The sequence below is a fragment of the Otolemur garnettii genome, unplaced genomic scaffold, assembly GCF_000181295.1.
Source record: "Otolemur garnettii isolate 467f Iridium unplaced genomic scaffold, OtoGar3 scaffold00019, whole genome shotgun sequence".
Classification (NCBI taxonomy): domain Eukaryota; kingdom Metazoa; phylum Chordata; class Mammalia; order Primates; family Galagidae; genus Otolemur; species Otolemur garnettii.
Window position 1 is genome coordinate 15,792,804 of NW_003852414.1, and position 15,048 is coordinate 15,807,851.

Sequence of the window (15,048 nt, forward strand, 5' to 3'; positions counted from 1 at the left end):
ATTCCAAGAGATGGGTCCCAAGCTTGCTCTACTGTGCTGTGTCTCTTCCACTTGCCCCACCCAATCCCCTTCTGTTTTCCTGAGAGACCCGAGTTCCACACCTCTTGCAGCAGGCTGCATGTGCTGGATGTGTGGCCCAATGACAAATGAAAAGCAGAATGGGAAAAATTGGTCCTTGCTTCTCCAGACCTTGCAGGAAGCTGTGATGAAACTTCCTTTCAATTTTCTTCAACTCTCTGCCATGAACTATTTTGGCTTCTCAAAGTGACAGAAGTCCTCAATGAATGGATGATCAATATCGGTGTGTTGTTACAAAGTACTTGAGTTGGCAGAAGGGGAAAATTCTCCATGCTCTAATGATAGGAGTCTTTTTCAAGGTGCAGGACTTGACGATTCATTTGCATCAACCGAAGTATTGAACTGCTGTCTGCTAATCGGAAGGGAGGCGCATGTCATGTTTGGCCCTCTCACTTTTTACCTGTTGTTTGTATTTGGAGCTAAGACCTTTTCCCCAGTTGTTCTTTAGGGGATGCCCTTCCATTACCCACACAATTTTCAGCTAGCTCATATAATTAGCCTACACTGGTATCTATTTGGCAAAGGTCTAGAGAGAGCAGGCATGGATTGCCCGTTGTTATGAAAGTGTTATTTTGCACACGGGAGACTAATTTTTCTTGGTTGCACTGTCTATGGTCAGGAATTGTGCACTGTACAACTCGTGCTATTACAGACTTACAGAGGACAATAGCGAAAAGCCATTCAGTGTACTGCGATAAAGAAGTAATTTCATTTACTTAGAAATAATTATCTGGCCCTATTTTTGTCATGGTCTGTTAAAGACTTAGAATTTTCTCTTTCTTCAACCAATTTGTCCCTTTCAGGTTGCTAAAATAGAATTTAAGAAGAGAGAGTTATAGTGGAAGGGAAATAGCACTTTTTGTCTCCCCTGGTCTTGACAGTAATTTTGAATCATTGGAAATGAAGCAGTTGTTAGCAGAACCAGTGTGATAGGATATCATATGTCAAAATTCTTCATCTCTGCTTAAGACTTGGAGTTCTGAAGAGCATGGGACAGTGTCTTGATCACACTTCTAGAGGGTGGGACAGTGTCTTGATCACACTTCTATCCTTTGGTGCCTATTATATATACAATGCTGTTCAGTAAATATTTACTATGAACATGCATTTTCTATGCCACCTCTCATTTCTAAGCCTTAAAAATTATCCACAAATGCATAAAACTCAACTCCTTTGAGAAGCCAATTTTAATTGCTCTAGCTCTTTCTCTTGCTTTAGGTCTGTACTTTTCTATTTTCTTTCTTTTACCCTACCTGATCCTTTCCCCCTGAGTATTTCTTTGTGTTTCTCCCCCTTTCCACCAGGTTTATCTTCCAGATAAAACAGTAGACTATATAAAAAATGCTCTCCAGCCATCTTATCACTGCTAGTTTGCTCTGTTTTTCAATATGGCAAACTTATTATTTGTAAGCTTCTCTGCTTATATTGTTAGAAAAACATCTACACAGATATCCAAGCTGTGTATTCGTGTCCTCGTTGCTTCAGACAAATGACATGATTTTTCTGAGAACAGGCACTTCAGACGTACTGACCCAGGCAATGAACTCATTTCATCCTCTGGGGTTTCTCTGCCTTTGGGTTGTACCTTCTCTCTTTTTCTTTTTTCTTCTATTTTTCCAAGAGTCCTGGATCCCTAGAGAATGTGCCATTACATTTGTTCAGTTCCCACCATTTGGTCAGAGTAGATGAACTGCTCTAACAAAAGCTCCCTAAACTCAGATCTTCAGGTAACATTTTTCTCTCTCTCATGCAACGTGCAGTATTGCTTTTTGATCAGGGCGACTCTCCTGGGTGATTCTATCCCAGGTATTTGGGAATTCTGGGTCTTTCCTCTTGTAATACCGTCATTTGCAAGATGGGCTTGCTTGCTGCTTGAAGGAAAATACTAAAGAGAAAGCTTGTCCTAAGCACAGTCTTCAGAAGATACACCTCACTTCCATTTGCATTCCAACTGCCTGAAACAGGCCCTTCTACGTGTTGAGGTCACGTGACTGTTTTTGGCCAATAGAGTGTAAGTTGAGTGGAGCGTGGTTGGGTGTTGGCAACAACTCTGAGCTATAGAAAGGGATCAGTGGCGACCAGCCAGACGTCAGCTCTGCCACATGTGTATTAAATATCTCCACCATTCTGATCCTTCTCAGGAATGTCTTGAACAGAGAGATGCTTCTAAACAACATCTTATACACCTTGTGAACACCCTCAGAAGTTTCAATAGTGTGTCTAGTGAGAAATTAAGAAGTCTTCTCAGGAACAGAGTGCAAATCACCTCCCTATGAGTTTCTGAGTGGTCCTAAGGGCAGGAAAAGCTCACTTGTAGTCAGAGCTTTGGGGGGGATGGGTAAGATGCAGAATACTCCAAATTAAGATTTGGAATATCGGCTCGGCACCTATAGCTCAACCAGCTAAGGCGCCAGCCACGTACATCTAAGGTGGCGGTTCGAATCCCCAGCCTGGACCGCCAAAACAACAATGACGGCTGCAACCAAAAAATAGCCGGGCGTTGTGGCGGGCGCCTGTGGTCCCAGCTACTCGGGAGGCGGAGGCAGGAGACTCGCTTGAGCCCAGGAGTTGGAGGTTGCTGTGAGCTGTAATGCCATAGCACTCTACCCAGGGGGACAGCTTGAGGCTCCGTCTCAAAAAAAAAAAAAAAAAAAAGATTTGGAATATCTGCCTTGTATGGACTAGGTGTGACTTGTACCATCCACTTTGGTCAGTGTGTGTGTTTGATGAGCTGTTTCATGTAACACTGTTTAAAATTACCGGGAAATGGAAGTTTCTGGAAGATACTTTCTTCACGGAGTGGCATAAAGATGTTAGTTGGAAGGGGTCATTTTTACAGGATGAAACACAAAGAGAATCGAAGCCTGGCCCTAAATGTTCTTCGTTCTTTATTCCCCTGGAGAGAACAGCATGACCAGGATTGCTGCTGGTAAAGAGGAGACATAAATTATAGTCCATCACACTTCAAAAAACCCAGAGGTGAGCCTATCACTAGGCAGCAAGGATTCTAACGAAAGCAAGTATTCTAAGTTTCAGGTTGTCTGTTGAAAAGAAAGGTTTGTGGTCATATACAAGATTTTCTTGGCGCAGGATGACGTAAGACTTGTTTCTGTTCAGCTTTAGATCTGTGGAGCTTTAATCACCTTTTAAAGTGATGTGTGCACTCTTCTGTCTGTCTACCCCTCTGTGACCTCTTGCCTTGCCTTTTCTGGTCAGCTTTTAAGAGCTGCAAAATCTTAGCCCTTTTTTTCCTCTTGGATGGGGAGGAATAGATCAGAAGAAAAGTTAACAGCCAAGAGCCATTCATGCCAGCATCCTATATTCTTAATATCTTGAGAAATTTTTCTTGGTAACCGAAGAGATGGCTGGGTTTGCTGATAGGGAATTTTAAATTGAGGGGCAGAACAGATAATACTAGAGGGCAGGATAGAGATACCTGAAAAATTTTGCATTTACTACAAACAAGAGTTATTCCAAATCTATTAAAGGTGATTTAACAATCATTCTGTCCTTCAAAGAGTACATGAAATATGAACAGTCACATTCTTTTTTTTGTGTGTGTGTGTGAGTGTTTTCTTTTTTTTTTTTTTAATTGAATGGATAACTATGTACATTAATGCACTTCTGGGGTACAGTGTAGGGTTTTCACATGCAATCCGAAATACTTCCATCTGAACAGTCACATTCTAAGAACTCAAAGGAATTATTTCATAAGTTCTTCTCATCTGTGTATTATTTTTATTTCTACTAAATGTATTGTATTATGTATTATATTTAATGCATGTATTACTTTTTTTAAATGCAATTCTCTGAGTTTAAAGATGAAAAATGGGATTATGACTTGTTGGAAGTCAGGCAACCTGTTTTCCACCCTTAGTGGAAGGATGGGAAATAAAAGACTGGTTTTTTTCCTCTTTGTGTGTGTGTGTGTGTGTGTGTGTGTGTGTGTGTGTGTGTGTAGTTGTTGATGTAGAAAGACAGCCAGCATAATCCACATCTGAATTCCTTAATTAATTGTGGGTAAGAATTCCTTACTATCATTGTTACAATGCTGAAGATTGAAATAGTTGTATCATCTTATCATAAGTGTTTGTCAGTGGAAACAAAACCGAACATCCCCTCAGAGGATAACTGCAAGACTGGCTTTCTAGTTGATTCTGTATTCCCATTAGATGGCTTTTTATACTTTCAAATAACCAGTCATGTGGATGAAACCTTTAGTGGCAAGACCATGACCATGAAAATATTAAAATTTATTTAAAGCCATTGAGAAATAATTGGAATTATTTCCAATTTTAGAAATGCTACAGAGAAAAAAGCAGATGGGTTATGGTTTTTGATATCTTCAAATATAGCAGGCTGTGTTAGAGGGATGGTTTATTTATTATTTGCAGCAGCCAGACTTCCAAGCTGGCTGCAAAGATCCTCTCCTCCTGGTATTTACACACTTACCTAGTTCCTGCCACCCTGAAGGGGGCTGCCCTGTCTGACCAGTAGGATATAGCAGAAATAATACTGTGTGACTTTCAAGGCAACATCATAAGAGACTTTGTGAGTTCTGTGCAATAATAAATATTTACTGTTGTTTTAAGCCACTATGTTTTGGAGTGATTTGTTAGTCATAGATAACCAACTCACTACACAGTTCTGTCTGTATCCTTTACATTTTTATATTTTTGTCACAATGACAATAGTTACTATTAACATAGTCATCAATAGTGACAGTGACAAATACTATTTTTGTGGGTCTGCTGTCTGCCAAGTAATTTAAATGTATCGATAGCCCTTGCAATATTTCTGCAGGGTAGATTTTATTATTTTAATTCCACAAGTGAAACAAATGAGCTCTGAGGGTTTCAATGGCTGGCAGAACAGAAGACAATTACAAATGGAGGATCCAGGATTTGGGTGAAATTCTGATTGTTCTCTTATCATTACTCCGTGGCACCAGTCTTAATAAGAGCAGACTTAAGGAGAAACGACTCAAAAGCGATCCATCTGCAAAATACACATTCCTCTCTCTCTCTCTCTCTCTTTTTTTTTTTTTTTTTTTACTTATTTTGCTTAAGCTTGTAGAATATAAATATACTTAAGTAGCATTATCCTGCCTAGCAATTACGCTAATGGCAAATGGGGTGAGCAGTACTGTTTCTCTTGGTAAGAGACAGTTACTGGTAGCTAGTTACTGGTAGCTAGTTCAAAAGTGATATCTGAAAGCTTTATGCACTTTTTATGATCTGGTTCTATATTAAAATTTAATTTTAGAAACACATAGCAACCACCTTGTGCCCAGTACTATGACAAGCACAAGGAGAGTTATGCACAGCCTGTTGGGTACATCAGATTCCCCAGAGAGCTTTCTCAGAGTATGTGCAATTGAAGATAAGGTCTAGCACTCCCTCATAGGAACACAGCAACAGCAGTTCACGGCAGACGAAGAATGTCTAGTATTTAAACAACAGTTAACAATACACTGGCTGGAGAGTCCTCCTCATCTCCCTTCACTTTTAACACCGGGATGCCCCAGAGCTCAATCCTCAGGCCTCATTTCATTTCATTCTCATCCCGGTCCGAGGTCCACAATTTGGGTAGCAAGGCAGATAGCATCGACTTCTCATTGCCTTTCTGATCTCATCTCCTGCCCCCCAAATGCCTCGACTCATGAGTGTCTCATTGGTAGATTCCTGCTGCCACGGAAATCTTGAACACACTATACCTCCCTCACCTCTGGTCTTTTCCAGTTGTTATTCACTCTGCCTAGAATGTTCTTCCCAGTCTCACATCCCCTACATGAGAACCAATCACTTGATTACCTGTTTCAAGTCTTTGCTCAATTATCACCTCTTAGCACTGGCTTCCCTGGTCACTCTACATAAATTGCCGTCCTGTTCCACATGCTTTCTTTCTCTGTTGTTCTGCTTTGTATTACTCAGCACACAGAACTACCTCCTAGTACTTCAACCTGCTGTTAATTTATGTGTTATGTTTACTGTCTAGAATCTCCCCTCCAGCATAAAAGTCATAAGAACATGGATTTTTACATTTTGCTGACTATATTATTGGTGCCTAGAACAGTGCCTCACACATAGCAGATGTCCAATAAATTTTTGTTCAGTAAATATATGAAAATGAAAAGATAAGTGCAATAGGGATATATAACAGATATAGGAATGGTACAAAGGAAAGAGAGGAGGAATATACAGGCTCTCATTTATAAAAATTGATTTTATAAGATCCCCTAATTGTCACCTTCATTTCTGCATATCCTGGATATTTCTTTCTGTCAACTTGAAAAGTAGGTCATTGCTTTTTCATGTCTAGACATAGTGATCCTATTACAAAAAGAAATATGAAAATCTTCAGTATCAGATTCATTCTTTGTTTATTCATTCTTTCTATATTGGTGGTGTATTTGCATCTTGCAGATGTTGGTGAAGAAGAAGCATCAAGATATAGAAAGTCTTATTTTGAGGTACTACGTGATTTTGGCATTGAGTCAGCCAGTCCACTGAAGTCAAATTCAAAACATGCAGAGAAGGAGTGTCACAAATGGATTTCCATTTGTGTTATATATTCTCGGATATCCAGATCTGTTAATATCCAGATCTATTCTCCACTCTTTTCCAACTTGCTTTGTGCTCTTGGACACTGCCTTCCTTAGACCATGTTAGTTGGACTCTCTTACCCTTAGGCTTCTGATGAGGCTCAGCTTATGAGAGTCCTTGACAAGGGAGTAGAATGCAGGATGAGAGAAGACTTTGGGGGATTCTTTTTCTGGATTCCTCTCTGTGGGCTGTGGTCAGAGATGGGCTGGATCTTCTATCAAAGGCCACAGTCCCTGCCCAGTAACCTGGGCTCCTTCACTTACAGCTACTGCTCTTTCTGGGTCACGTATAGACTTGGGGTTGTAACAACTCTCCTATGCTCCCAAGTTGGCAGCCATAGTGTGCTCCACCAGTCTGTGTAGACTTCTCTGTACTGCACCCATCGCTTTGTATTAATAAACACATACACCATTTACTCTTGGTTGGGTAAGGTTTACTCTATTCCCGGGTTTATCCTGTTTTCCTAGCACATGTCTTAAGTATATAGTCAATACCAGTACCTCAAAGTTAATTTTTCTAGCATAGAGAAAGTATTCCCCACTTTAAAAAAAAAAAAATCAGTGTCTGGCTTTTTCAAAGAATGCAGTATAACACTTTGGAGATTTCACTGGAGCTCTGGAAAAGTATATTGGCATCATCAGGAGTTAATCTCTGAAGCTGTTTTGTAATATTTATTAATATTTGACTTGTCTGAGGAACATTAAAAGATATGCAGAGAATAAAAGTTTCAGATCCCTGTCTCCCATGCCAATTGACAATGCCCACAGCATTCTAATTAGAAGTTAGCATCACACGTAGTTGAAAAACACAATGTAAATTGAAGTCTTCTGCCTTTAGTGGAGAAATGTGGGTGCTACTGCATAGTTCAACTCAGTCTACCTGCCACCAAGGTCTCTTGGTTTAGTCTTCATCCACTCATAAGCCATTCCTTTAAAAGGTATTACTCGGTGGAAATGATTGGCTGTATTGACTAAAGATTTTGTAGCACTGTATGTATTTGCAGATTTTATTTTCATGTAGAGCTAAGCTCTTCGGGGACATGGCAGAAACTATCTGCCGAACACTTTTTGATCTTCACAGAGTATCCCACAGAAAACTCCTGATTTAATATTACTGGGCTATCCCCACCCATCTAATAGATAAGAAAAAATTGACTTTCACCATGAAGAGACGTTATCAGAAATTAAATCAGTATCTCAGCTGCTGAAATAGGACAAATATTAATAAATGAATATCTTCAGGATAACCTCTAGGCACCTAATAAGCACCCAAAGCAGTAATCTAATCCCTCCCTTATTCACAGAGGATATGTTGCCAGATAGCTAGTGGATCCCTGAAACCATGAGTAGTACAAATCCTTGTATACAGAGTCTGACAGTACAGAGTCTGACAGTTAAGTTCTCAAACTCATCCTGGAAAAGTATTATATACCTCGTTGCTGAATATCACTATCACCTTCGAAGTACTCCCCTTGGGAAGCTTTGCACCAACATCAGTGCCTAGTCCACCTTTCAAAGCAATTTTAGAGCTCTTTTTCTGGAATGACCTTGAGAGTCACTGTCATACAAAGGTCTGACAAGTTCACGAATTTACCACCATGTGATGTTGGCAGCACTGTACAAACAGCTTGGGAAGGTTTCCTAACCTTGGTATATCAGCGTCTCACAGCTTCGTTCCTGTCGACCCGTAGTGTTATCTTGCTAAGTAGCATTGATTATCATTGTTGTGTGTTTTAGGTGAGCCATACAATGACAGTTCTGGTGATCATTTAGGATAGGTTTGCAAACTTAATTGTCAGACCTGCTTTAACTGATATGAGTACTAAGAGACTAGTAGCAAGTGTCAATATACAGGTTAAGGGAATGATTCAAATCCTGAGCAAGATGGGGTGGGGGAGATATAAGATTTCATCATGCTGCTCTGAACAGTGTGCAGTGTAAAATTGTTATTTCTGGAACTTTCCATTTAATATTTTTCGACCATGGCTCACCGTGGGTAACAGAAACTAAAGAAAATGAAACCATGGGTAAAGGGAGAAGTACTGTAAATGTTTAATGATTGAATTAATTAGCCATCAATTATAGCTCATAAAAAGCCCGATTTATATCTTAATTGAGATAAAACTAGTCACAGCATGTGGGTCTTCATCTTCAAAGAGACATATCTAGAAAAATATTTAAAATTTTAATATGACATTTATTATCATTTAGTATGTTATTTATAATTTGTGTCTCATTTTGAGAATTATTAATAGTGATTTAAGTAGACGTTATTTATTCTTTTGAACATAATTTGCTGCATTATTTAGTATGATTTATTGTACATCTTGGGACCAGAAAATGTTTCTGATGGGATTAATTTTCAGTTTCATTATGAAAATAGATGAGATGCAGCATTATATATTAGAAAGAGCCAGAATGTGAATCAAAAGTCATGGGTTTAATTCTTAGCTCATCCACTTATGATGCAATATTAACATGCTGTTTATCATCCCAAAACTTTTACTTTTATCCAGAAAAATGGAAGTAATAACACAAGCAGAGTTGTCTCCCAAGATTTTGTGTTTTATAAACTGAAAACCAACTGTGTACGTAAGTGTGGAGAAAGTATATGATTTAAGACATTTCCCTTAACAAGCAGCTTTGGCAGAGACACACTTAACTCCTGACATTGGCCCCCACTTGCAGCATACATGTGGTTTTTACTTCTTAAATGATTTTCTGCTACAATCACACTCTCACCTTAGAATCCTGATGGTACTGTGGCAATCTTAATTTTTGGCAAAAGCTGCTTGGTCATTTATTTTTCAGTAGAAAAGGGCAAGGACTTAAGGGAAAAAATGCTCCCCTTTGATATTCCATATTCTTCAGCCTTCACCTTTATAATATCAGAAGATAATGCTTCATTTTTAGACTGGACATAAAAATGATTCTTTGAACATAGTAATTTCAAGGAGTAAGTGTCTTAAGTACTATCATTGGATTGTGCAATGGCCACAAGTCTTTCTTCCCTTTAAATAGATAGGTCTACTGTAATGTGTTCACTTGGTTTTACATATCAGTGACTGTAAAGTCAGAAGCCACGTTGTACACCCACCTTGCCAGTAAGATTAGATACATTATGATTGGCATCTTTCAGCATTAAGTTAAATTGGAGCCAGCTACAATTTATTGGAGGAAGTTTAAAATGAAAAATTATAAAGACTATATCTATTTCACAATGCACCTTTATTCTAATTGGCAGTGGATGGCAATTGTAATGTTCCAGACTAAGCTTAATATACAAACAAGAATGATTTAAAAATGGCACAAACTCTGCTTTTCAAGGAAGTTAAAGTAAAGGTATCATATACTCAGGAGCATTTGCACAACATCTTGGTGGAAAATAAAGTCATCATTAATTTCCCCAAGTAGTAGTTGCTGTTTGGATCTTATATGATAGTTTTGTTTAGCCCAGGCTTTGGACCACTCTGGATCAGTCTTGCTTGATAAGTTAGGTGTGGCAGCAAAGTCTGACCTAGCCTTTGCGGCAGTCCTCATTACAGCTGAAACTATGGGATGGTGAATGGCTATGAAGCCAGGCCAATAGGTTGCACAACTGTGGTGAATTATAAGAACAGGGGTGAACTTGTTCATGTTTGATAACTAGCTTGGCTGGAGGAAGGAAGCACATTGCCCTGATGTGTCACATTTGCCAATTCCTGTGGTGTAAACACTCTCGTTTCAAAGCTGCCAGTGGTTTAACACATTTGCCCACAACAGTCCTGAACATTTAACACTCAACTCTCACAAGCTTGTGTGAGAGAAAGTACAGAGGAAAGGAAGAAAGAACCCCTGCCCAAACCCTCCCTATGCCAACAAAGAGGGCAAAAATGGAGATTACTTTGAAGTCCACGAGTCAGCCAAAAAGAGGTAGGACTTGAACCTCTTTAAGTTGCAGAGATTAGGCATTTACTATGTAGCAACATAACCCCTTTCCCTGATTCCTGTGTGAATTCTTCAGCAAATTGATTATCATTGAGGGAGCTCAAAAAAGAAGATAGGTACACTCATTCATGATAAAAAGGGTAAAAATTTAACAGGACACACACATGTGCACATGCCTCCTTTCATGCTAAGAAATTGGAAATTGGGACACATGAGTGAGTGGACTAATGTGAGAATTATCAGGCAATACATTGAAGGAGGTCTGGGCTTTAATATAGGGAGATTTGTGTATAGGACAAGTCAATATCGGGGAAAGTTATTAAGTAGAAGCTATTATCCATGGAAGAAGGAAATGTTGCTTTGAGTTTCATGAAAATAGTTTATATCTTATTACATTTCATATTTATATTTGAACACACATTTCCTGGGTTACCAAGGACAATCATGTCTTAGATCTGTTAGTCCATCTGAATGGTCCCTGGTCCCCTGGTTCCCTATGTCCAGAATGAGTACTGGTACCAAGTCAAGCTAATATTGGCAGCATTACTGAAGGGAAACATACCCAAATGAAAGATAAGATTTCATGGGCAAAGGTGTTAGTTGGTTGACTATATTACCTGCATATAAGAAATACTTCCTTCCAGAGATAAATTTTGGAGAATCCTCATTCTTCTGTAGGTGGGTGGGGGTGTAATTTTTCCTGACAGGCTCTTTATGGCCTTCTCCCTTCCCTATCTGTTCACCAACATAAGCTTTCTCTCTGTTTTAGAGCCTTGATCTCTAATAGCTGGCAACTAATGATGAAGATATTAATTGACAGAAAATGTAAAGGTTTTCTCATTCAAAGGGATATTTGCATTTCAAATGAGAGGGCTTAAAGACTAAAAGATATTCTGTGCTTAAGGAATTAATACTTAATGATGGCTTTTCAAAGCGAGGGAGCTCTTCTGGGGACTGAAGAGCAAGTTGAGAGATGGATAGTGGTATGAAAATGTGTAGGCATGGAGGAGTAAATTGAGAAGCATTGAACAGGACCCCAGTCTGGGTTTTGAATATACTGTTCAAAATTATAGCTTAAAATGATTATTTTGTGGCAATTTTATCTGTACATCTCAAGGTAAATCCATGAACTTGGGAGTCTGAAAAAAGTGACTAACTGTATATTTATGATAAACACATACAAATCAGAGAAAGCTAAGGTGAAATGCCCAGAAGATATATAGATTGAGTTGGTGTGTTGTCATGGTTTGCAATACTACGCTTGTCTTACGTATGTGCCACATATATGTACCTACACCAACAACATCATTCTTTGCCAATTGTATCTTTCTAGATATTTTGAAATGAGTTTGATTTTCATTATTTCTACTCCGTTTTATTTCAGAAGAGATTTGGAGGACTAAAATGAGCAGAATATAAAAACATCCTCTACCCTGACTTATCTGTAAGATCGCTACTGTCTAATTTTACTAACATTTAACTTGTAGGTATTCGGAACACGACTACCTTCAGATTATCACAGATATACAGGGCTGTCCATGGAAACGACAAGTGGAAGAGTATGCAAATTTCAGGTAAAAAAATTTTAAAAAGTGACATTTTAAAAAACGTCTTGTTCATTTGCTATTTGGGAAAATAGGCAACATGTTTTTAAAAAGAAAATTAAAATTGACCAGCTGCCAATCAGGATGATTGAATTCTAAGACCCTCTCAGGGAGCACATGGCCCTGCTGTATCCCCATTTTTGGTACAGAAATTTGTAATTATGTTGTCCAAATTAATTAGAAAAATCCCTCATTCAAAAGAAGGTTTTGTTATGTCTTTTATTACATTTTGGATTTAGTGGTTGTTTGTGTTTATGTATGTTGTAAATACAATGTAATAGCATTAGGTAATGTTTGGAAAACATAATCTGTAACCCCATCACTTTAGAATCAAAAGGCTTTCTTTAGTTTTTCCTCATCTTTTTTTAACACAAGTGATGTTCAGGTGCATGAGTTGTTCTAAGTAAGAACCTAGGCAGGAGACATCAAGCGTGCCAAACCAGGTTCTCCATTGACCATTCTAGAGCTTTCTGTTGTTTTTGGAAATTGTGAAGCCCACTCAGACAGAAATAAATGTTATAAATGCAATATGCTGTGGGGATGTATCTGGTAGCTCTCCCTCCAATACTTCCACATACCTGAGAGCTGGTTCACCTGTCTGTGTGCTTTCTTGGTCTAGATGGCTCTGGGTTTGTTGGCTAGGCTTCATTTCTTGTTTTGGGTTTTTTTTAGGGCCCACACTCTCATGCTTTTTTTGTGCATCCCTTTAGGCTGTGTCCTGTGCCAATTTTTTTTGTCATATTGTGATCCAGAGACATGCTTTTATCTTTATTTATTTACAGTATTAGTATTTAAGCATCAAATATTTAAAAAATACTAAAGAGACATTGCTTTCCCCTAATACACTCTCACACACACTTGCTGCCTGGATCTCTTCTTCATGGAGGCCTCAGGGATCCGTTTGTATCATGCTGGCTGCCTCTTCCTCCTACAGTCAGCATACAGTGGTAGTTTGGACTAACTGCCTTTGATTGTGCTGCTAGATGAGTGGGTGGAAGGGTGACCTCCTGACTGGCTCAAAGCTAAGAGTGGGTATCTTTCCTCATTGGGTAGACACATGGATGTTGTGACTTCCTGTAGGATACCATTAAGCCTCCTTCCTACCTGGTTTTGCAGGGTGAAAGGCTGGAAAGGTGATTCCTATTTACCTACTTCATTTCCAGGATATTTTATGCTACACAGCGCTCTACTTAAGACTGGATTTGAGAGATCTTGGTGGCAGGGAGATCAGATAGAAAGTTGCATAGACAATTTGTAACCTAAACAAGTGGCAACTGCGTCTGATTTTTGAGAGATCTTTCTATATATGCTGAATTGGCAGAAAAGGAAGGGGGAGGGGTGGAGGGATTGAGCTACTAAGGATCACTCCACCAAAAACTACCTAGAAAGATAGATGAGTAGTGACAGCAGTAGTGAAAGTAGTAGACTTCGGAGCTTCTACTACTGGCTGTTCAGTTGATTCAACCCCAGACTCTTGACAATAATGCAAATGAAACAAATTTACTATACACCTGTTTAACAGCCTTGGTGAATTTATAAAACTGAAAACCAGAAGCAAGAGAGAACCCAAGGGAGGTGAGCCCAACCTTTGGTGCGGCTTTTTCTTAGAACTTGCTGAATACAAATGCAAAAGTGGCAGGGAAGCTGATCAGAGCCTCCAGCAATTCCTGGAAAAACCTGTTCTCAAAAGGACTGAAGCCCACGTTGGAATCATTTCCATGCTGAGTTGGGCTTAGATTTGTCCTTACCTTGGATTCCTGAGAGAAGCAAAGCAAATTGTATTTGGAGGAAGGTAACCGTATTGGGATCCTTAAATTATCTCTACAAGTTTTCTCACACAGTGTCTGGCTCGATTTTTAAAATATATTCTCTTATAAAGGTCTTTGTTTTTCCTTTCATTCCTTCTTTCTTTTTCTTTTCCTCTTCCTCCTTTTCCTCTTTCTTCTTCATTAAAAATCAACATTCTCTTCAAGTTCAAGGCTGCATGAGGGTCATTGCTACATATTATGATGGACAGCAGCTATGTAGATGGATGGTCCATGGACACTGCAGCCATTCTTTCCATAGTACCACCTGGGTATAAAAAAAATGCATCAGTAACCATAATGGTTACCCAATGGCCTATCCGTCCCTCAGGGCCAATTTACATAAACATCTGGAGCCATAATACTTATTATTTGTTGTCATTGAAGAGAACAGGCATGGTGACATTTATTTATTTACTCGAATATTTATTATATTGTAATGTGCTTTTTATGGGCATATTTGTAAACTAAATTGTATAAACTGCAACAGAAGTCTGTACAATTAAATCATAATAAACCATCTACTTCTCCCACATTTTACTAATATAGCTGTCCAAATCTGGGAAGACTCGGGCTTATTTATAAAGCTGGTATTCTAGATATGTCTCCTGTAATTATAGATGTCAAGTAGCTAAAGAGTTTTTCGTTTGATTTATTTAGGGCATTTTATACCACATTGAGGAAAGGTAAAACATGAGCCTACAAATGTGGTAATTTGTTAACAGCAGTTACAAAAGTTCCATTAAATTCTGAAGGATATGAACAAGTAAATATATGCTATACCCATCTGCAACCTTAAACCTGTTGCTGAAAATTCTAATAGTTGACCTTTAAGTAAGATGACCAGATGTCCCGCTTTTGGCAGGACAGTCCTGTCCTGATTTTTAACAATTTGTCCCGAGTCCTGCGTCATTTTAAAAAACTCCCGATTTTTGGAAAGAATGCATGACAAGCTAGGGAACAATGGGAGAATGGGAAGAGAATATATGCTTTGGCTGCTGAAAAGGTTAATGTAACTCCATTTGGGAAT

At 38.8% G+C, this 15,048-nt stretch overlaps 1 protein-coding gene across 1 annotated transcript in view; it reads left to right on the plus strand.

Moving 5' to 3' along the window:
* Positions 1-15,048, plus strand: part of ST8SIA6 (ST8 alpha-N-acetyl-neuraminide alpha-2,8-sialyltransferase 6) — a 94,893-nt gene that overhangs the window by 51,628 nt on the left and 28,217 nt on the right. Inside the window, exon 4 of the mRNA XM_003786783.2 lies at positions 12,097-12,183. Within this exon, the coding sequence (XP_003786831.1) occupies positions 12,097-12,183 (87 nt within the window). The remainder of the gene's footprint in view (positions 1-12,096; positions 12,184-15,048) is intronic.